Source organism: Megalops cyprinoides, chromosome 5 (genome assembly GCF_013368585.1).
Source record: "Megalops cyprinoides isolate fMegCyp1 chromosome 5, fMegCyp1.pri, whole genome shotgun sequence".
Classification (NCBI taxonomy): Eukaryota; Metazoa; Chordata; class Actinopteri; order Elopiformes; family Megalopidae; genus Megalops; species Megalops cyprinoides.
Genome location: NC_050587.1, coordinates 2,911,742 through 2,935,343, shown reverse-complemented (window position 1 = coordinate 2,935,343; position 23,602 = coordinate 2,911,742). Strand labels below are relative to the sequence as shown.

Below are 23,602 nucleotides of genomic sequence, written 5' to 3'. Positions count from 1 at the left end.
GTGTCAGCGATATATTCAATTTACAGTAACTTACTCATCCTTTCCTTATGTTCTCTCTTACATCCCCTCACATGAAGTAATCACATTCATTTTAGTTGTATTGTTATTACGTATATGGAAAGTGAACACCCATATCCGTGGTGATGTACACAGCGAACATATTGTCCGCGTATTCAGCAGGATATTTAATGAAGCAATGCGGTTGTGTGCCTCACTTGAACGCACGCCAGTAGTGCCCCACTTGCAATTCAAACCTGTAATCTTCCATTTCAAATGTTTGTTCCCAAACCACTGCACCACACCTCTGCAGGCATACCAGTTTCACATGGACAGACCTTTTGTAGTCAGCCTTAATTCACATTCTACCTTCAGCTAATCAATTCCAGACTGCAGACGTTTTTTTCCTTTTATTTGTGTTGATTAAGCATGGGGCTTTGACTTATCTCTATATACTTGCTAGCGAGAGCCTTCAGAGTTCAATTATGAACAAACCCTTTAAAGCTAAGCAGCCTGTGGTGACATTTATGCCTTTATGGCACTGCAAACACATCTCCTCAGTTCCTCGACACTAAGAGAGGCAGCTTCAAAGCGATACTCTAAATTTGAAGGTAGCCCCGCGAGCGAGATGGCGGCCTTGCCCTGAATAACACATTCGCGGCACTGCCCGCTGCTGTGGGCTTGTTTTCTATCCAGGTCACAATGGTTTTTGCTAACCAACATTCTCCAAATCACAGGCTGGCTGCGTTAATGGCATGTTTAGAGGGGTAGTTTGCTTGAATTGTAAGGCCTCTCACAGAAGCTGTTGGATCTGCAGTGGTAATGGGTGTGTTATTATAACCTGGAGCAGGGCCGAAAATTGTGGAGTAGTTAAGAAAGAGATGTAAAAGAGTGCCATAAAAGTAGCAGGCCTCCCTGGGGTGGTATATTTCCAGTGTTTACCCAGCAGCAGATTCTATGAATGGTGAATGCCCTGTTTTTTTGGGCTATATTAACATTTTATACATGGCCCAGCACTGCTTGCACAGTTTAAGAAAATAATCCTGAACTGTAAAGGCATTGAAATAACCCAGAATGCTGTAGGATGTTCTGGGACGAGGCTGATAGGGTGGCTCCCTCTCTCTTGTTCTGAGCTGAGCTGAAAATCATCGGGTGTCATCAAACGGGTCTGACGCTCCCCCGGCACAGTTCCGGCGCAGCCACTGGGGGTCCTTCGCTATACCCGAGCATTGGTAACTGGTCTAACTTGTTGCATTTGTGGGGAGGACAGGCTGGCTGAGAGGCCGTGACAGGCAGCTCTCCTCTCACTCTATGGGGAGGTGCTAGTGCAGGGGGAGGGGCTCAGCCATCCCCCTTTGTTTCTACACAGCAGCGAGTTACGACCCGTCTGCCGACCAGCTGCTTGACCCAAACGTCAGGGGCAACCACACACGCGCACACACACACACACGCCCCCACCCCCAGGGGAGCACCCCCAAAAACTTGGATTCAACAGGGAATGGATTCGTTTGGCACCTCTCAACATGTGAGACTTGTCATCCATATTGCAGGGGGACCACAGGACCCTCTGTGATTGTCTTATTGCTCACAAATGGTTCCGCAGATTGCTGCCATAATTCGCATCCAAAATTCTAAGCTGTGCTCTCGTGTCGACTTTGCCCTCCAAATGCAAAAAGGGAGAGGAAAACGCTTCAGAGGTAAGTACTCCACAGCAAGGCCTCATTAAGGTCCCTCAAAGCCACACGGACCCTCTGATAGAGAACATCTGCTGAAGTGGGCTTGCGACGGCTTCCATTTTGTCCCAGTCTTTCAAAATGCACAGTTGCACAGTTACAAGTTCTCAGGTCAAGGGTCTGTCATGCTCAGAGGAGCACACATCACCATGCCTTGCCAAGGACACAAGTGACATGTTCAGCATCAATTACTGTATCTACGCCTATCAATTCCCATACGGAGGCGGCCTTGCAGATTCGCAGTCAGCTTCCTTGGAGAAGAAAGCTAAGTCATTCATCTTTCCCTTCAGCCTCCTTTACATGGAGAGAACGCAGAAAATGGCTAGCACATGTCTGAAGCAAACGCTGAACGAGTTCCAAGCCTTCCGGTCCTGATCCCTTCCTTCCCAAAGTCCGTGCCAGGTTTTCCCCGGAGCCTAACTTTTGTTCTCTCGTCAATGGCATACCAACTGCCCCGCTCCCCTCCAAGTACAGCACACTTATCTGCTGGGAAGGAGAGCTCAGTGTTTGTTTCCTCTGAGAGTGAAACCAGAGCCTTCTTTTCTCCGCGTTCCCAAGCCCGTTCTGAGTCGCAGTGTTCGCCCCTGTGTCCTCCCGGTCTGGGACCAGGACATTGTGGTGGGACGCAGCGGCTTCTCAACTTTTTTTTTCCCTGGGAGTTTTTCCACCTCTGGAGTTGTTGAAACAAGACAGGACGGTGTGCGCTGACTGTGGGAGAGCCTCTTTCTGATTTGGGATAGACCATGTCGGGCACAGCAAGGAAGACCTGCGGGAGACCATCCTACTACTATAGGCTACTGGGCCGGACCAGGCTGCAGAGACAACGCAGTCGGTCCCGCAGTCGCACCCGACCCGCCAACAGGGGTAACTGTCACTCTCGTGTCACTCCACTCTGCTCCTCTGTCCTCTCTCAGAGCTGTCAACAAAACCCTTGGCAACCACTCTTTTCAGTTTACATAATTGTTGCATTAGCTTGTGCCCTGTCAGTCAACTCATTTAAAACAGATGTATATTGTGTTTTACGTTAAAACAGATGTATTTTCCTGAATATGGTGGGAGTAGCTGGCCCATCCGCCTTTACTGTTTGGAGGACTTGTATTTGAGTGGGTCTGGAGATTTGTGAATTGTGATTGGACGCTGTGTGTAGTAGCTGCAAGAGGAATAAAAACCACATAGAGTTTCAAATAGATCAGACAGTTGAAGTTAATATTTATAACGCACTCTCTCCTGCAAGATATGCTGTCATATACATGGAGTCGTGCTGTCGAAGTTGGTTCTCTTGTACTGAGCAGTTGTTGCAGAACACTACAAGGGCCCCAAGCAAAGGAGACAGCGGCGGGGGCCTGTAGTTCTCTGAAAGCAGCTAGTGGAAAGGTGTCAGAGCCTCTTACTGCTAAGAAAAGGGAGAATAGGCTATTCTGTCTCCCCTCTCGCGGTCCTTGTCTGTGTCTGAAGGGTTAGGCAGATACCACGCATGTCGCTGCTGGTTGTAATTATAGTGGCCCAGGACAGCTTTTTTCTGTCGCCCTGCCTTGATTTCTCTCTCTTTTTTTTGCGACTCTAGCAAAAACGGGTTAGTAAGGGGAACAGGGACCACTGGCAGAATTGCACAAGATGAACTCTGCACTTCAGGAGTCCAGCAGAGTTGGCCTTGCATTGTTTTATAAGGCCAGACATGTGCCACTCCTGTGACTTCTGTGTTGTCAGCATGTTTCTCTGTGTGTTTTGTTTCGGCCTAAATTTCTCCAAGAATGGTTCCATGTGAAGACCTTGAGAAAGTGATGCTTTTCTACATCTGCCTCGTAGTGGACATTGGTTTGGCGTATGCTGCTAGACAATAGTGCCATGAAATGTTGATGCTTACTTTTGAGAGCAGCTGAAGGTGCCCTTTAAGCCCATGCATTCCAGAGAATCCTTCTCTAACTCTGACACCCATGTGGCAGTGGGTGAATCCACTGTTTGAAGAATGGGGGTCCTGTGCAATCTTTCCACACAAGGGTCTTCTCAGGGTTCATCTCTGCTAATTAGCAAGGTACAGTTTTGTATGCAAATAGAAAGGGACAACAGAAGGGCTAACGGTCCGTGAAGGCGAGTTTGCTGTACAATTATCCACTCGGAGTGCAAGTGCTTTTAAATATTGCCTCGCGGAGGATAAATGCTGGAGATAATATGAAATGACTTATTTCTGCCGCATCTTGGGCGACTGCCACCAAAGCGTACTTCTCGATTGCCCGAGCAAAAAGTGGAAAAAGGGAAAACAGAAAGGAGGGGGATGTGTTGCTGAGGAAAAGCTCACCCTCGCCTGTGACTATTATCTTAGGGAAGTGCCAGCATGGCCTGGCGCACAGCGCATAACAGCCGCATTACTACAGCCAGGATTACCTCATGCTTTTGCTGTGTCCTGTTTCAGTTGCTATGGTATGCTCGTACATCTGATTGCATTATCAGGTCAGGGCAAACAATGAAAGTCATCAGTTAAATTTGAATATTCGCAAACAGAGGAGAAGAATCAGCTATGCTTCTGTGATCTCAGTAGTAGGGGAATCACAAAGGACATGTTGTCTGTAAACGTCAGTGACATTGAGAGAGAAGGTGTACAAAGATAAGACCATTGCGTCTGCTTGCCTCAGTGTTGCACTCCTGTACTTCTCTAAGTTCATTGGCAACATGTAGATGGACTTATTTGTGAGCATGCCTGTGCGTGTGTCTGTGTTAGCATGCCTGTGTGCGTGTGTGTGTGTGTGTGTGTGTGTGTGTTTGTGTGTGTGTGTGTGTGTGTGTGTGTTTGTGAGTGTGTGTGTGAGTGTGTGTGTGTTTGTTAGCATGCCTATGTGTGTGTGTGTGTTTGTTAGCATGCCTATGTGTGTGCTTGTGTGTGTGTTTCAGTGAGGATCTCACTCCAGCAGTGCATTGGCTGTATGCTTTCCTAAAGTAAGCAGATGAATTTCACAATTAAACCGAGAGTGCTGTAAAACCACCTCAGCAATCCCATAATGCACTTCCTGGCATGTGCTGAGGCCTTCGGAGCACATGGAAACCCATGCTACCCTTCAGACGTGACGATCCCAAATGCAGATGGCCCCCGGAAAGTCGACTCTTTCTCTCTGAAGTCCTCCCCGGGAGCGGCGTTACGTCACCTTCACCCAGCTGCTGAGTGGGCTCGTCCATACGCCACACACAAACAGCCCTGCTTTGAAGGCGCGGCAGCTGTTAGGCCAGCTTACATGATACTGTGGTTTTGAACTCCTGGAACGCTGAAGCCCCTCGCTTTATTCTTTTCAAATCCATTGTTAGATACATGGGATATTCTCTCCACTCACAAAAAAAAATGGGGACAGATGAAGCTTTGATGTTGCTCTCACAGTGTAACAGCCAGCTGTCCCCATTACTACTCACTGGGGAGACACAGTGCATTCACAATTGGTTGTGGATGCACAGCATTTGTTTAGCAGAAAAGGGCCTTCCTCTCTCTCTCCCACATGCCCTTGCGCACGCACATATGCACGCACGCACATATGCACGCACGCACGCACGCACGCACGCACACAAATACACAAATTAAGAGGACTACGCCTTTTGTGAGGAACCTGCCATGTTTTATCATTGTTTTATTAGTGGATGTCTCAGTCACCAAGCTACATGTTGAAATGTATGATGACGAAGCCTCCATTATAACGCCGTTAAGAGAACACAGGCACAGTTCAGTTGAATGGCTTCTCTGATGATGGTTAACTACATCTGAGGTGGAACTTCAAAAATGAGAGGGATAATTGAGAGATTCATGATGGATGTAATAGGATAATGCAACACTACAGATTTGGATGGTAACTGACAGTAATACATGATGGGTGAAGACACAGGTTATTTGATCTACTGTGCCAAAGCAGTACTGCTCTTATCTTTCAGGGCAAGAGCAGGTTCTCTGTTAAGTTTCTCAGAAGCAGGGAAGAGTGTGTCTCGGAACCGAGGCCGTTAGTGTTTTTGTTGTTAACAAAAGTGTAATGGGAAAGCTCCAGGAAAGGGATTAGGTGCCATCTTTGCTGCGCAAACCCCTCCTAAGCTGGCTAAAACCCTGGCAAATGTGTCATGTTTATCTCTGAGGTTTCAGCACACACGAGGCACTGTCATTTTTAAACACTCGGAGAAAGTCAGGCACAGAGAGGCATGGGGGGGGGGTCTCCTGGTACCACAGAGAGCCTTTGACGAGAAGTCAAAAGGGCTTAGATGAAGTGAGAGATCTGGGACCTGCAGGTATGATGCGCCGGGGGGTGGGGAGGGGTCAGGGGAAACGGGGGGAAGGAGGAGGGCTTTGCTGCAGTCTCCGCCGGCTCCCAGGAGAGCAGCACGCTGGTCTCGCTCCGGCCCAACAGCGAGAAGCCCGTACGAATCCATTGGTGCACTGCGAAGGCAAAGCCGCCACTCTGATCTTCCGCTTTTCAAAGCCTCCTGCCAGTGGGCCTTTAATGTGATGAGTGCCCCTCTACAGACCAATCAAATAAATCAAACAGAATATCTCTGACTGAGGCTGAGCAGCACTAGCAGCGGAAGTGTCGCTCTCTAGCTGAGTATTCAGCTTCCTCAGAGTAGCAGCAGTACATTAATTTACCACTAGATGGCGAAAAGGCAGTAATGCTGGGATCCATCACCTGTAATCTTGAATAGTGCCCTATCTTTCCCCTGTTTGAATCATATCCAGTAACTCAACAATGACTGATTGGGCCTAGTTCATGTGTAGGCCTTTATTTGAGTCTTGTTTAACTGAACTTTCCTGATAGGAGTTTCCACTGTGTGTATGCGTGTGATATGAGAGGTTCCACTCACAGTAGTCACAGTATGAAACTCGTAGAAACTGCAGTCAACACTCTGTTCCAGGAATGCAGGAGTCCATTTCACCCGCTGCGAAAACACCCGCTTCCTTCTCTGAACAGTTCCCACAAATAATTCGAAACAAAGGAATTTATTTGCCAAACAAAACAAGAAACTTTTTTTTTGGCCGACAGGAAGCAGAACGTAGGGCCTTGTTTTTTCTCTCTTAAGTAATAAAAACAGGAAAGTAGAAACTCAGAAATGACTCAACAGAGCTGCTGCAGTTCTGCTGAAGCCGAGGCCCTTACTGCCTTTTCCAGTATTAGCTTTTTAAAAATACTAGTGCTGAAGTGGGGCGCATAGTGTGTGTGTGTGTGTGTGTGTGTGATCGTGTGTGTATGTGTGTGTGTGTGTGTGTGTGTGGTCGTGTGGTCGTGTGTGTATGTGTGTGTGTGTGTGTGTGTGTGTTCTCAGAGTCAGAGAGAGGCTGATGGGAGCGGCGCGCTCTGGCTGCCTGACAGGGGGATTGGCAGGCTCTTCAGGAGCTTGACAGTGCAACTGTTTAAGCACAGGTGTACAGACATCCCACACTGAAACTCAGCTGAGAGCTGAGACTCAGCTGACACCCTGTTTAACGTGTTACAGGCCAGACACGCCGTTAGTTAAGGTTAAGGATGATAGAGAGTAACGCACATCAAAGCGCAGCCGTGGCTGCGGCCCCTCTCCCCACGCCCCTCCGGCGCCTTAGTGCAGCCCGTTATCTGCAGGTCACCCTGGAGCGATAATGAGGTCACTGGCGGAGAATGTCACCGCACGCAGTGGCTGTCTCAAAGTCACTGCACTGATTGGAATTAGTGTGCTCCAACACCACGCCATCCTCGTCAACAGCGGCGTCAAATTGAGCATGACCCACGGGACACAGCGCGCCCATTCAGATTTGGCCGGAGACTGGAGGCCTAATATGAAGGCTGGAATCGCGATTAAATAAAGATGAATACCAGAGAAGGCTGTGCAATTTCCTGTTGGAAGCTCTTTGTCTCCCGCCAAAATCAGACAGCCGATTATATGCACTTTGCTGGGCTATTTATCCGCGGCGGTGTAAATTAATTGAAGACTGCCAGCATCCTAATGCCGAGATGGATGAGATGTGGCTCTGCACCGTGGCTCTGCCCAAATTTATTAACTAGCATGTATCATCATTTGTTTGTCTTTTCACCCTGCAAGAAATAGCAATCATTCTGAAAAATTGTTGGAAAATGAACTACCCCTCCCCCCCTTCACTCCTCCTGTTTCTGTGGATGATAGTGGAGGACATACGTGAACGATCTGTAAGCGAGGAGAAACAATCTCATGGAGTGCAACGTGCTGTCTGCGCCCAAGGCTTCCTCTAGTTCCACCCAATTTTCCCTCTTGTGCATAAAACAACCACTTTTCACCTCCATTAGTCATCCACATTATAGGAAATTGTATGAATCTGCTGCATCAACTGAAATATATGTCAGTGTTTTTTTTTTTTCTTGTGGACTGGGTCTTTTTTTACTTCTTTCTGAATAAATGGAAATGTTTTTTGTGCTTGAAGGACAAAGGTATGTTCAGACCAAGTATTTCTAAGGAGGGGTTGAGGGGGGACTTTCTCTGGGGGGTGTTATTTGCTGAAACACAGTCCCCCCCCCCCCCCCCCCAACCATTTCTGCCTCTCTGTTTGCAAAGCACAAATATCTAGCGCCTGGTCAAAAGTTCAGGCTGGATTTTGCACGTCTGTGTCAGAGAAATGGCTCCAGTGGGGTCTTAACGAAGTGGCTCAGATGGGGGGATGTCCGTGCCCAGTGAATGGCAGCCATTGTGGAGGGCTGCATCTCTCTATAACATTGTGCAAGGCCTTGTGGGAGAGACCTCCCACGATCCACACTGCTGGAGTCTGTGGATGGCATGTCTTTAGTAAGCCTGCGCAGCTCGCTGGGGAGGCTAAACCCACATACATGTGGCAGTGCACCACAATGGCACTATATTACAAGTATGGAACTAATGATCCAGACTCGGTGCATGCCTAACCATATTGAATGCACTTTCTGTGAGCCACTCTGGATAAGAGTGTCTGCCAGATGAATGAATGTAAATTCACTAGTGACAGACTTGCTGTTTGCCAGAGGGTATTCTTAACAGCAAGTATTTAGCAGTGTAGTGTGCTAGTTAGCTGTTTAGTTAGGTTATCTGGAGTCTTCCCTTAAGTTTCTCCTTGAAGAGCCCTTCATTAAGCCAGAGTTGCACATTTTCAGATCTCACCTTTCCTGCTTGAAGTATGTTTTGTGATCTGTTGATGTGTGTGTTTTTTGGGTGAAGGTGCGGGAGGTGGGGGCTTCAGTCATTTAGTTTATTAGTGTTTGTGAGTATCTCGGCCTCTTCTGAAACTTTCTGAGGTAGGGACATTGTGAGGTTTGGGAGCGAGAGACAACAGTACTGGATGCTCGCCGAGAAAAATGAAGAAGACGCAAGCAAATACATAAAAAATAAATGTATGAATGCGCTTTGATTGACATGAAACAGCATTTATATTCCTATGAAGTAAGCCCTTTGAAAGATTGTCAGACAGTCAAGACAAACACCGGTTGTATGTGAAAACAGCATCCAAGAAAAGAGGGAAAAAGAGAAGCTATCCCTTTAGACAAGATTTACACTGTAAACAGGCTCACAACTTCTGATAGGCTGTGATTTTTAACCATCATTTTGATTTCCGCTTTCACCTGCCTGATTGAACCCAGATTTTAAATGTATTTATTATTTTCCATTCTATTCACAAGAACATTGTGCTCTGTGAGGAGTTTTGAGAGAACCTTAAAGTCACTCTTACTTGGTACTCTCAAGTCCAGGGATTCAGTTGATGCATACTACATTTTTTGGTTTGTGCTGTTAATAATCAGAACAACTGCATTAATTTGGACAAGAAGACATGGAATGCAAAGGCTGGTTATCCAGTGTTACTGTATGCACCGCACAGCTGTGCACCAAAGACTAGCACTGTTTAATTGACATGCAGTGACAAGACATTTAGAGGCTGCGAGTCAGAGGGACTTTATTTTAATCCAGAGGATAAAAGCAGAGTCTGCGGTGCCTCCAGCTCTGGGTCCAGGGAGCGCGGAGGCAGATTTTCAGTGATGCACCGCAGTCAGTTTTACAGTTATGTTATTAGGCCTTGAGAGAGCCTGGTTTTGGGACACAGTGCAGAGGACCACACTTACTGGTGACACGGGCCCTGGGTGAGATGACTGCATGTCGGAGGGCTCGTCTGGGCGTAATGATTCTGTCACTCTGACGTTGCTTCCCCCACAGTGAGTCAGACTGCTGCTGAGTGACAGCAGATTGCTGCGTCAGGTCCCTGAGTCCTTGCCAAGCGGTTATGATGGTTACAGTTGAGCCAATGGTTGTGCGGGAAGTGGTACTGCCGTGACTTCCTGTGGTGTCAGTGTCAGCTTCCTCAAGGTACAGCAGGTCCTCTCAAAACTGCTGCTATCCTGCTGTTAGTTATTGCATAGAAGATTATGTCATTCCACACACCTTATCCCAGTTTCGCAAAGCAGGCATCCTGACAGAAGACAGCTGACTCACATTTACCTCACAATAACTGCATTATTATTTATGACTTCCTGATCACTTGACACGTCAGGCATAATGCTCAGGGATTCTTTTCCATTAGGCTACATGCCCTTTGCACTGTTGCTATGGGCAAATTGTTAGCCCCTGTGACTTTGTTTTTTTTTTTTTAATGCAACTTTTATTCACAGTTTTTGAGCGTGACCAGTGCATGGCTGTGACAGCTAAAGTGTATTGTATTGCCAGAGTGCAGACCCTGTTGAGTCATTGCATTGCTGAACTCCTTAATGAGGCATGAATGACATCGAAGCGGGGAGTCTGATTGTCTTTGTTCTTTTCTATCGATTGTGCCCTGAGTGGTGTGGAGAAAGGATTCTGGCAACTGCCACAATTCATATGTCACTCATCAGTCAAGGCCATGGCAACGGACACGCCCACGAGAGTGCCTACAGCCACAGGTAGAGAGCTGATAGGCGAAAAGACGGCATGTACCTAACATGCCTGCAGCATAAATCTCCAGAGAGAATAGTCCAAAAATGAGAGACAGATAACACAAGATAGAAGAATGTAAAATTGCCCCTACTACCATATCAATCCCACCTTATATACAATTCTGTTAAAATCTGGTTTCAAAATCGCTTGTCTTTCATCACAAACCAGCTCTGTCTCACCGGACACAGTTCTTCTCCAGCAACCAAAGCTGAGATGCGGAGACAAACAGATATTTTTGCGTGCTCTTTGATGCGGCAGTAAGCAGCTTATTTTCAGTGCACCACTGTGGCGTTGCCAGCATGGCGGCATTACTCTTCCCTGGGTTTAGAGGTTCTGCAGAGTTTAGCTGAGTGTCGGGAGGTATGCAAGCATGCACAGACATGCAGCACAAAGCCCCAGGGGGCAGGGCCGTGGCCCGGGCAGCAGCCGTCTGCCTATGATGGCAGGTAGATTGTGCAGTTAGCATTAAGGTAATTACACACACAGTGTCCTCTTCATTTGTACTGGAATTAGTTATTGTCCTCTTTGTTCTGGGGGGCTTAAAAGCACATTTCACTGAGTGGGGTTTATGTAAATCTAATTGTAAAGGCTACATTGGGCATTTCACACAACTAGCCAATTTGTGGGTATGAGGCTCTTGGAGAATTTCACATTACATGGAACAAAATCATTTGTAAATGTGTCCTCTCGGTTCTCACAGTCATCCTCAAGAATTGCTTAAAAATGGGAGTAATGTTTCTCATTTGCACGTCCAAGAAAATACGATGTTTGCATGGAAGCTCCAATTATGAACGGATGGAGAATGAACTTTTTAAATTAGCCTTGAGGCACTCTAGAAAGTTGGACATACAGTATCTTATTTGTTGTTTCTCGGCTTAAAAAAAAAAAAGACCAGCCAACTCGCCATTGTATTCCTTTGAATTCAGCTAATTTACTATATAGTTGATAGTACTCCGAGTTGGGTACAAGATTTTGAAAAACAACATAATGTGAAAGTAAAATAATAATGGCAATTAGGCAGGTGAGGTGTGGTAAAAAGTGCTGCACTAGAAGAAGTAGCGGGGAAGGAAGCACATGCAGGAAAGGAATGGGTCAGTGTATGACTGTTTTACAGCCAGGAGTCCCTCCCTTGAATCACAGCGAAAACACGGCTCCTCTCTGACACACCCAGCACTTTTCGCCGAGCTCTGGCAGCGCCATCAGAGGATTAGCCAGAAGGCAACTGTCACCAGCCTGAGGGAAAGGGAAATCAGAAAGTGGACGCAGAGTTATTATCTCTTCTCGCATGAGTGCTGCATCTCTTTCGTATCAATTCTGAGCAGATTGCCAGACAGGAAGTGGGGGGGGGGGGGGGGGGGGAGGAAAAGTTTGAGATGACAAGTTTGTGCTCTTTCTGACTGGCTGCTCGTTTGCGTCCCATTCAAACGCCCCCCCCCTTCTGATTAAAACCCGAGCACACGCACTTAGGCAGAGCGGCACACACTCCCGAAATGCAAAACTGGCTCATTTAGGCCGAGCCACGTCTCCATGTGTGACAGGGAGCTGTCTGATTGACGCGGACAGATTGCGGAAGCTTCCGGATCAGAGGCGGCTTTGACAGCAAACTAGAACAGGGGAGCTCTGCCTAATTTTATAAAGGAAGCAAAGGGAGGCGAAGAAGAAAGGCTTTGAACAGTTGGAGCGGTGTTTGAATAAAGCTGGCGCAGTTGGTTCCAAACCCACGTACTCCCAGGCGGAGCGGAGGGTTTTGAGGAGACAGAGGGCTGAAACCCACAGCTGCGCTTTGATCTGCGGGAAGGAGGGCCCCGCGCTGCAGACTTAGCATGCAGAGTGCACTGGTGCAGCCCTCTTTGCCATCTCCACCTAGCTTAGCGCAGACGCCATTGGGCCTTCTCTCCTCCCTCTTAGTCGGCAGGTGACGTCCTCAACCGGACAATGGTGGTGCTTGACGCACAACTTGCCATTTCCTTTGAGGCGTGCCCAGCCTGGCATTTCAGGGAGCCCTTTTGGAGCAGGATTTGGGGGTCAGCGGCAGATACCAGGGACTACAGTCTCTCTCGATATAGACCGTCACCCTCCTTCCAGCACCCACCCGAAATAATTCAGCCCATGCCGCTTAAATTGGTTCCCATCGCGCTGTGGAGGAGATAAGCCAAAAGCAATTTACCTGGATGTGCAGACAACTGTGTTTGTCCCAGTGTGGCGTGGTAGCAGCTGAGGCTGCAGGCTGCTGTGCTGCCTCCCTGTGTTACCGCTTCACAGGCAAGGAAGTGCAGGGGTTAACTGTGCATCCAGGCACCCTAGTGTCTGTCTGGAGATGGTGCGGAATGTTCTGACAGGGAAAAGGGTAACCTTCCTGCATGGAAAGGCTCTGAACACATACGGGAAGTGTGTTATCTGACCCGCTGCTAATAAAGGTTAATATGGCATTAGGCTTAGAGGAGAAACCAGGAGAGAAGGAGAGGGAGAGATGGAGGATTTTATATGGTGGCAGTTACACTAGGGTCAAGGTATCATTTAAAATACTAATTTACTGAGTGAGAATTCTGTTGTAATGGTGTTAATATTTCTACAACCTATTTGTTTTTTAAAAGCAGGAGATGTCATCCAGAGTACGTAGCAATTTTCCAGTGTTAACATTCAGCAAAAGGAAAAATGATGTTTATTTGTTGTTATGATTATTATTTTTGCCAGCTGTAGAGACATGGGCCCTGAAAGTTCCAGTGTACTGAAATCCAGTGAAGCTCCCGCCAGACTCTTTTCTCAGATTAATCATCTCCCTATTTTTCATCAGCATTCAGCACCTCACTCGCTCACACAACCCACTGTATGTACACCATCTGAGCCTCTGTTTGCCTTAGACTTGCTTTTCAGAGTCTTCTTTTCAGTCTTTTTTCCATTTTGTTGCATTTGCCATTAACTCTTTAATTTGTTTTTCCTTAGCCAGTTTCCAGCTTGTCTGTGTAATAAAACCTGAGGTGTTCTGGGGATTACAGGAGCTAGAAATGGTGGATATATAGGCTGTATGCAAAGAGTACAGTTTAATAATGAGTCCAATTGTCTCTCTATAAATGTTTTTATATTTATTTATCGTTGGTTTCCTTTCGAAAATTGTCATATAAACTCATATCCTATAAGGATATCTGCCTGCATACAAAGGTTTGTGTTTATATTTTCAAACAAATCATACATTAGACTTTGCATAGAACACAACTGGCTTTCTAGTGCATCTTAAGCTTAAACATGCCCTCTTGTGCTGTATGTACATACATTGAGAGTGTTACATGCAGTACATAAATACTATGTTCACGATGGGTACTTTTCAAGTGTACATACTGTACACATACTGATACAGGCCTCCACACATACATACATACTAATGCTACATGCTACAATGACCTGAATGATACAGGAATTGTTAAGAGGGACCAGAACAAAGTCCCACAGACTCAAGGTTACTTTAATGGACACAGCTGGCGTGAATGGACAAGAGCATGCATTTAGCCATGGTTTGACAGACACAGAAGACTTCTGGTCTCCGTACAACGAGGACAGGGATTCGAGTCGGCGGAGGAGCTGGTCCGCGTTGCTGCGGCAACTGTACACAGAGAAAATTGTCCTTCGTCACCTGGGAGAAAAGGTAGCTGACACTGAAGGGGGGCGGCACTGCCACTCACCGAAGAAAGACACGTGTAATACGGCACAAGATGAAAAGCCTGCATTTCTTTCCCCTGCTATTCTCCCTTTTCAATTGTCATTCCTGCTGGAGACAAGGAATAAATGGGCTTTATATTCGGTGGTTGCACTCAAGGACGAGAGGGAATAATGAATGCGGTTGCAGAGGTGTCTTTGTTGTTTGATTCCCCCCTCCCACCCCTTCCTGTGCTCCTCTCCATGGGCGCAGGGGTTGTAGCATGCACACGTCAAGGCAGAGAGCCCTTCAGTGCTTCAGAGACGTCTTTCTCCGCAGTAAGCCTTCGTCTGAGTCCTTGTTAAAGACGTTTTGAGACATCGGATGCTCAGATTAAAATTTATGACTGATGGTGTGGTTTGTCTGAAGTGTCTGGGCAGTTATTCAGCGACGAGTCCAGAAGCTGACTGTTAAGAGCTGGTTGTGTAAGCCTGGACAGACAGACATGCAGTCAGAACTGCCGGCTAGTTTAGGGCCACAGTGTGGAGGAATGTTTAGGGGACTGGAACAAGCTTCAGGAGCCACCTGTTGGGCTCAGTGCACAAAATACCAGTGAATTCAGTACATGGTAAAATGCAAAAGCAAGCAAAATTCCAGAGGAAAATATTTTTGGATTTATATTAAAATGTGAGCTTTTCTTTGCTTCTCATAACAGAGAAGGACTACAGATGGCTTATACTGAGTCATAAAGAAGGGCCAATATAACTTTTAATTAGACAATGATAAGACCAGCTGTTCTTGAACCCTAGTTGTGTTTGATGCCAGTTGTTTGTTCTAATAAAATCCGCCACATCCATACAAACATCTGAGTTGGGTTCACACAAAATTTTTTTTGGTATGCATTTCACTGCATACATCCATTGCTTCTCTCTTTTTTCCTCAAAGAATGGTCTATATGCAAATGCTGCCTCAAACTTTGTTTATATTCACCTGTAAACCTGCCTCCTGAGTGGCTCAGGGTTCAGACTTGAGACCATAAGATCTTAAACTATAATCCCTTGGAGGGCATGTGTATGGTATGTAGACTATACAGCGGGAAGAGAAGATGAAGATGAAATTAACAATTGTATTCAGCAAAAGTATCATAAAACTCCTTCACCTTAAGGGGTACAGCCTATGAGTAAATTTCTTTTTGAGGATATGGAAGAATCGTGTCTATTGACTCAATGTCATTGATCCTCTAACAAGTTCCTTTGTCGACAGGAGATGTTTACTGTGTAGTCATTCTAAGTATTCAAGTCTATTCTGAGTGGAGCATTTCTAGTCCTCTCATGAATAAAGGCATTGGATATTCAATGCTGTGAAAGCTTGCTTTGATTTGAAAATCGTTCTCTCTCTCCAAACACCTGCACAGTATCTGAGCTCAGTGAGAAATGAGGAAAGGCCCACAATAGTATATATCTTTCAACGTTGACTGGCAAATTTGCTTGTTGCTGAAACTGGCCTTGTTGACTCTGTGGCATCTGTGGATGTGCAGTCCCTGTGTTTGATTGGATGAGAAGGCTGGAATGGTCTGTGCTTGTGTTGCTTAGTTCTACTTGATGATCTCTTACAGTTTGAGTACAAGTGTGCTAATTGCCTGTGCTGTTTTCAAGCATCTCGTTGGCGTCCCCTTCCCCTGCGCATCGGCCCGCAGAGCTGAAAGGGTGGTGCATTGTATGCCGGGCACCGCCGTTCCATTTCCTTTGAAGTAATTTCCTTCATCACTGGAAGAAGACTCAGCTGTCTGTGTGCCATTTCATTCGTGACATTTTATTGCCCCCCCCCCCCCCCCCCCCCCGCCTCTATCTCCCTCTCTCTCTTCTGAGCGTTGTGTCGATAATCATAGTCTTGGTGAAGCTTTTCTTTCTCATGCTAAAGACCTGCCATCATTCACACTTGTGATGGAGATGTATTTTTTTCTGTAAGTGTGCCATAATGATCTGCTCTGGAAATGATAGAACTGCTTTTGCAGGGGCATTTGGGGGGGGGGGGGTGTTTGAAAAAGATGAAAGAGTGCTTTCGAACTGTAAAATATGCGGCACATGCAGGGGTATTGACTAATGGCCGGGGGGTGAGAGGTGGCCAGGGGTTTCAAGTGCCAGATGAGCCCCTGCTGGTCTGTGAGACACATCTGACCTGAATTGCTCCATGGCAGCTTTTCAAAAGGGTAAACATGTTGAAAGCATTACCCATTACAATGTCAGGTAAAACAGCTCACTTTGCTGGAGTATCCTAATCGCTAATGTACACTGATTGGTCCCACTGATTCAGTTAGGGATGTCAACCAAGAAGCTGATTGGTACAGATTGCTGGACTCAAGCAGGGCCAGCTGTCTGGTTGGCAGTGGAGGGAGCAGCAGGTCACATGATGCAGAAGTGGACACCATTTGTCAGTTTTCTGTCACGCTTGCACTGTTTCATATGGTCATGACCCACTGGACTGGTTCTGTTTCTTATGTGAAGTGCATTTATCTTAATCTTAATCTTAATCTTTGAAATGAAAATGTTCAGGCATTCTTGCAGGGGCTCCACTGGACTGACCAGGTGCAGCTGTGGCTTGTAAGGCTGTTCACATGAAGGCTGCTGCTGCAATTCTGCAGCTAGTTAGGGGTCTCACTGTAACAGAGATACCACGCTGCTGCTAGTGCCTCAGGGACCTCCCACAAACATAGCATGAAACAATGAAACACTGTGGAGTCCAGAGTCCCCTGCTTATCATATACCACTGCCTTTAAGAATTCTGGGAAAGATACACACGTGTGTAGCCAAAGTTAATCTTTCCCTGCTGATAAAGTGAGTCGTCCTGGTTTGTGTGAGACCTGCTCTCTTTTCCAAGGCTTCCTCCACCCAGCATGCTTCAGCCATGATCAGCCCTGGCAGGTGAACTGTGCTGATCTGTACTCAGGTATACCTCCAGGCAGGTGGTATGGGTGGGGACACCAGTGCTGGGGGCCTGCCACATACATGCAGCCAAACGGGCAGACGTTGATAATTTCGGAGGCAGAGTCATAAGCTCTATAAGGGGATGAAGAAGGTGGAAAATGTTTCGTGCTGACGGCCTCAGCCTGGGTTTAGTTACTGCGGAGGGCTTGTTTGGCAGAGAAGAGAGGAGAGGGAAGCAGAGATGATGAATGGGAAATTGCATTGAGCAGAGCAGTTCTAGTGCTCACTCATTCTGCATCCATGAATAGAACTGCTCACTCATACTTCATCCACCAACAGAACTGCTTGCTCGTACCACATCAACCAATATAACTGCTCCCTTGTATTGCGTCCACCAATAGAGCAGCTCACCCATTCTTTATCTACCAAGAGAACTGTTCACTCGTACCACATCCACCAATAGAACTGCTCACTCATACTGCATCCACCAATAGACCTGCACACTTGTATTGCATCCACTAGTAGAACTGCTCGCTCATACTGCATCTACCAATAAAACTTCACACTTGTACTGTATTCACAAATAGAACAACTCACTCATTCTGTGTCCACCAATAGAGGGTGTTGCTCTGCAGTCCCATGCAAAGACAGAGCAAACAGTGTGTCCCTAATCGTGTTTTAGCAGGGGGAGAAGAGGAGGAAAGGATGTGGGAGGTCACAGCTATTTCAGCGTGAGAAAATAAAGTCTTGGAACTGACATGTCACAGTGCCCAGATATATCTGCACAGTTACATGGGAATGAATTGAATCATTACACATTACTCCTGTCTTGGAATTGAGGGATGGTCCAGCAATCAGCAACAGTCCTATTGTCATAATGTTTCCTGATGACTTTGATGACTGCAGTAATGACTGTTATTTGCCTGCTGGCTGACTTTGCCTAAATCTTGAGAGAACAGTGAGAATTTATAATGAGAGTTCATAACAACATAATGGTTACTGTGTTGCTCTGGTAAGGGACATTAATGAGTTAATCAGAGAGGAGCACATTATAATTTGCATTAATTATGGTTAATTAGCTAGAACTAAGCTAATTCTTTGCTCTGTCTTGTTGGTCTCGTGGAACCGCTTGTATGGAGAACTGAAATACAAGGCTTAGCCTTGGATGGTACAGTAGATATCTTTATCGCAGTAAAAACAAAGGCTGATGTGGTCACCCTCCTGGTGTGTGGGACTGCTGTCCTGATATAGCCGTTCCTCAACTGCCATGTTCGATGGGTTTCAGCACCTGTCCTCCGCCTGTCTGCTACAAAAATGGATGGAATAATGTTATGTTTCGATATGGATTTAGGAAACAGCACAAAATGTTTTCTTTTTGTCCCAGCTGCTTTCTCGTCTGTTTTTTGGGGTTTGTTTATTGATATGTGACAAGGACACAATAAAGGATCCATTGTGTGATGGCTGCTCTGACATTCAGCTGAAACAAGGTGTATCAATGTACCCACCATATCTGCTATTTAATCCTCTGATTGCCTCATATCTTGTGTTTTTCCTTCTTCTCCACTACGTGTCTGGCTCAGTATTTTTTTCCCCACATCTGCCCATCCATCACAGTGACAGCCCTGCTCTTCTTCTGAAACCCTCCTCCACTCCCTTCCTTCATTGTGGAGTGATTTAATTTATCTGCATTTCAGAATTCAGAATTAGGTTATTTCAATTTTATTATTACTCCCAGCGTTTTTTTCATGGGCATTTTCGTGCAGAAGCTCAGACTCTCTCAGGATACAGTATCTCCAAAACAGAGAGAGATGTGTGGTGCCCATATATTTTTGGTGGGATGGAGTGCACATAATGATTGTTTTCATTCCTCCTCTTCCCTTTGACGTATAGTACGTTAACAAGAGTGTCTTTTAGTCAGACTAGAGGGGAAGTATCTTCTTAGCCAAGGCCACATTTTTACCTGCAGATTAAGGGAGTTAATTGTGCGGTGGCAGTGTGGTGCAGTAGGAGCAGCGCTCATAATCGAAAAGGTTGCCAGTTCAATTCCCAGGTGGGCTGCTGCTGTTGTACCCCTGGGCCAGCTGTAAAAATGGATAATATGTAAAAATAGCTAGCTATGGCAGTCTGTCTGCTAAGCAAATGTAATGAAATGCCAGGGTATTAGACATGCCACAGAGCCATACATGGGGTGCTTATGGAAACTGAGCAACAGCGTGTTGTGGCTATAACATTCACACATTTGAGTTTATTTTGCATTCCCTCTTTACTTTACTCTTGATACCACCATTAATCCTGCCATAAATCCAGATGATTGCTATGCCTCTCTTAACCAGCCACCTCGTGTTCTCGCACCATCACTTCCTGTTCTGCTCCTGTTGGGAGGAGCATATTGATCGCATCAAAGCAAAGCCTAGTTATAATCCCCACTACTGTGTGCTGGACTTGCAGCCCACTCTGTAAAACTGTGTAATTACTGAAGGAACCTCATGCAGTATTCAGTGTGATCAGTGGTTTATGAATGTCTGAGAGTCAGATGCACTTCCTGTAGAAGCGCAGTGTTTTGAAACTCAGGGTTAATTTCCTTCGGTTCTTTGGAACGCATTGTCAGTGCACTCAGTTTCAGTCAAGAGGCTCAATTTATGTACAGTTGGCTGACAACAGTAGCAAAGAGCGGAGTGTATTTTTTGAAATCGTCTCTGTGGACATGTTCAGAAAGCGCTCACAATTATGGAGGAAATGAGTGGCTTTAGCCACAACATATGCATTCATTTACATCAGGACAGCTCAGTGTGTCACAGGACTCAAAACAAGCTTGGCTTTCTGAGTGAATCTCAGACACCACTGCTGGGGAGGTTCCAGAAGTTCACCCAGTTCCATGATTAGAAATGTCAGTGAACAAGGCAGGACAGGCAGAAAACACGGCGGGAACGAGACAGGTAAAAACACACTGCGACGAACTGGCAACAAGACAGAGACAAGCAGGGTAGATATAGGGCTGGGCTGATGAGGAGATGGGAAGCAGGTGTGTAAGCAGGCAGGAGGGGATGATCGGGTGGGCGGAGACAGGGCGGAGAGTAGAGCAGGGCTAGAACACAAGGAAAACAAAAGCACATGGACAGGGAAAAACAAAACACAATAGCTAGGGGGCGGGAGCACTCACAAGAAAGCATGGATGGAAGCATCCCATTTGCCTTGAAAACCTGTTTAAATGTACATTCCTGTGATGGCATTCCACATTCAGGGGGCAGCCTAGCAGCAGATCCTGGGATGGAGATAATGGAGACCACGTGGGATTTCTTATTCACTTACCAGTCCTTTCATCCCAGGTTAAGGAAGATACAGCCTGACACAATGCATGATAAGAACGCTTTGAAGGAAACACGCTGTCCTATGAACAACACACTCTCGCGTGTCTCAAAGAAGGAAAGTTACAAGGAGTGAAAGCTTTCAGGGATTGAGGAACATAAGTGGAGACTGGAAAAGCACCAGGTAAACTGCTGGAGGAATTGGTCATCAGTATAGCACCCTGTGAGCCTGACTCTGGCTAGCTAACAGAATATAGCACACAGTCTGGTGTACTGTAAAAGGGTGTGTGTGTATGTTGAGCACTTTCTTGGTTAGCCTGTAACAGGGTGTGTGTGTCTGACACTGCCCCTCTCACCCCCAGACTCCCCCCCTGAGCGAGCCGGCCGGAGGCGCAGCATGCCTGGTAGCGCTGCAGAGAAGACCCCCACCATGGAGCCCGCCGCATCCACGCCCTTCCGGGTCACGGTGAGAGTGTGTGTGTGTGTGTTTGTGTGTGTGTGTATTCTCCCAATGAGCGGTACATGAACGGTACATGTGTGTACAGTAACTGCTGGGTGATATAGAATCATTTGGATTCCAGATGGTATTTTGCAGAAATGTTATCCCGGCTCAGTCCTGCTCCCCCAAAGGAAATCTAGATTAAGTTTCATAGTTGTTCACACACATTCTGAAAAGATGTGTGCCTGTTTGCCACTGAGGCATTGATTTAGCATATGTTTTGTAAGTCAGAGCATCAGTTTCACAGTATTTGTTAAATGGAGTGTAGCCCATTCTGTAGCACACCTTCTTTGAGAACAGACAAGTTCAGCTCTGGAATATGGAGCTATTTTATGCATAACAGATTCACAAATCTTACTATTGCACTGACCTGTATTCTACACATTGACCATTTGTGTTTTATGTTTTGATGCATTTTAATCAGTTCATAGAAGTGATTTCTAAGGTGTACAGTTAGCTGTGAGCCATTTGTTAAGCTGTAATTAGCAGTAAGAAGAGCTCATTAATAACGGATGGGACTAAAAATTACTCATATAACTGACCTCAAAATGTTAATTATAGGTATCCATGTAGTTCAGCAACTCCCTGGCTAACCACTAGCGCACTTTGTTTCTGTACTTCCTTTTTATCAAAGTGTTGTTTTTTTTCAAGAATTATATTACAGCACATTTACAAGATCTATAAAAACAATAATTCTGTTTACAGCTTTGATGGAGTGCAGCCTGAGACAAATAAAAACAAATTAATGTTAATAGACCCTTGCTGGACCTCCCTGAGTTTGAATGAATTCATTTTTTATGAACTGAAAATTCTGTTAACTGGTTTCAGGACCAGATGATCATTCAACTGTGAACAAATAAAGTTTGATCTGTTTGAATTACGGACACTGTGGGCTGGACGACTGTAACCTTGGTGATGCTCAGGGGTGGAGCGGAGTCAGCACACGTGGCAGGGTGTCACAGTGAATGCTGGAGAGGGGTCCTTCAGGATAGGGCCATACCTCGGTTGTTTGAAGCTGAAGCTTGAGCTCCCTGATTATAAACAAATGTCCTATGCAAATTGGAGGCACATGGTGTACTTAGCCAGATACTGTTCTGTGGTGGAGCTAGCAGGAAAGATTAGCATTGGAGGAAGCGTGTGTTTATATTTTCAGTGTAGCAGGGTGGTGCAGGGTGCATCCAGAGTACAGGCGGCTTCGTTTAAGTACCGCTATGCTCAATCATAACTCGTGGGAGGAGATCTGATGGTGTGACAGCAGAACACAGCACCCCGTTGTCGCCTTCTGCTGGATGGAGGGCCTCGGCTCGTAACAGAATGTTTGCACATGGAGGTCAGTGTGAGTGGAATGGAGGTGTCAGACGGCCGTGCTGAATGCCACTGCTGCTCAACAGAGCGAATCGGGATGCATGCTATGTTGGAACTGCTGAACTGGGTCCCTCAGGGGTGGCTCTTGCGGCTCCCGCGTCCGAGGTAACGAAGCTGAGAGAGAAAAGGTGAGCCATCGATCACTCACCCACGACTCTGTAGAGGCTGGGGAGGAGCCTCCCAGCATGGCCCCCCTGGTTGCGAAGTTTTGCTTGCTCAAACAAGGCGTGATTATCCCACCCCCTGAACCATGACATGAACAGGCAAGCGGTGCCTCAACAGGCACCCACACCTGTCATGTGACACAAACAAGGGGAGGTTACAAAGGAGTCGGTGGGGACGCTGTGCTCCCCCAGCTCCCCGGCTCCCCCTCTCCCATCCCTCGTTTGTATTCCGCACCTTGGTTGCATCTCAGAGAGGCAAGCAGGGTGGAGGGCCAGCGTGAATTAATGACAGCAGCGATGGCTCCTGACAGAACAGGACCGCAGCATCACCAGGCCCCGCCGATCCCATCAGATGAGTAATACAACTGTCTTTCCCTGCTGAGAAATAAACAGCCATGCAGGGAGACAAGCGGCGATGGAAAGACCGTGTCAGAGCACCGGGTGGAGCGGTGAGGGAGGGCGGCACACCTCGTCACCTGGAGCCACGGGCCAGGTACCTCCTAACAGCTGCTCTTCAGACAGGATCATCTTTCTGCATTTAAACATGATGTAGAATGCCACAGGCACTGTACTGTTCTGTATCGCCAGGCGGTATCTGACAAGGGCGAAGATTCTCTGAACAGCCCTACATGCATGTTTCTCCTGGGCCAGCACAGCAGGAGCATAGAGAGCTGAGGGCTGGCCCCCTCAGAATGCAAGGGTCTCTTGTGACATCACAGCACCACCCATCATGCATTATTTTTTCAAACTTTTCCCCCCACCTGTGACGCTTCGCTACCTGTCTCTGGAGAGCTTGAATCACAGCAATCCCGATAAGAGTATTGGTTCCATGTTGTCATGGTGACAGAAACCCCTCTAGCTCCCTCTTGTAGGGTGACTTTGGTAGACTTTTTGTTTATTCAGATTGCTAATAATATCTGTGATGGTAATCACGTGGTGTGGGAGACATTTAAACGGATGATGATGATGATGATGATAATGATAATGATAATGATAATGATAATGATGATTGCATTTTATTGGTGTCCACTTATTTGAATCACTGATGAAAGAATCCATGGCTTATCATGGCCAAACCCTTTGGGACAAGCCGACATA

The 23,602-nt window shown here is 46.5% G+C and overlaps 1 protein-coding gene across 4 annotated transcripts in view; it reads left to right on the top strand.

The window, feature by feature from the left end:
- Nucleotides 1-23,602, top strand: part of dab2ipb (DAB2 interacting protein b) — a 219,230-nt gene that overhangs the window by 77,377 nt on the left and 118,251 nt on the right. For 3 of the 4 annotated variants that reach the window (XM_036528500.1, XM_036528501.1, XM_036528502.1), the window contains exon 2: nt 20,839-20,942. In XM_036528500.1, coding sequence (XP_036384393.1) covers nt 20,874-20,942 — 69 coding nt within the window. In that variant the 5' untranslated portion in view covers nt 20,839-20,873. Of the gene's footprint in view, nt 1-2,491; nt 2,595-20,838; nt 20,943-23,602 lie in introns of those variants that run through there. The other variant, XM_036528506.1, reaches the window with a different exon arrangement.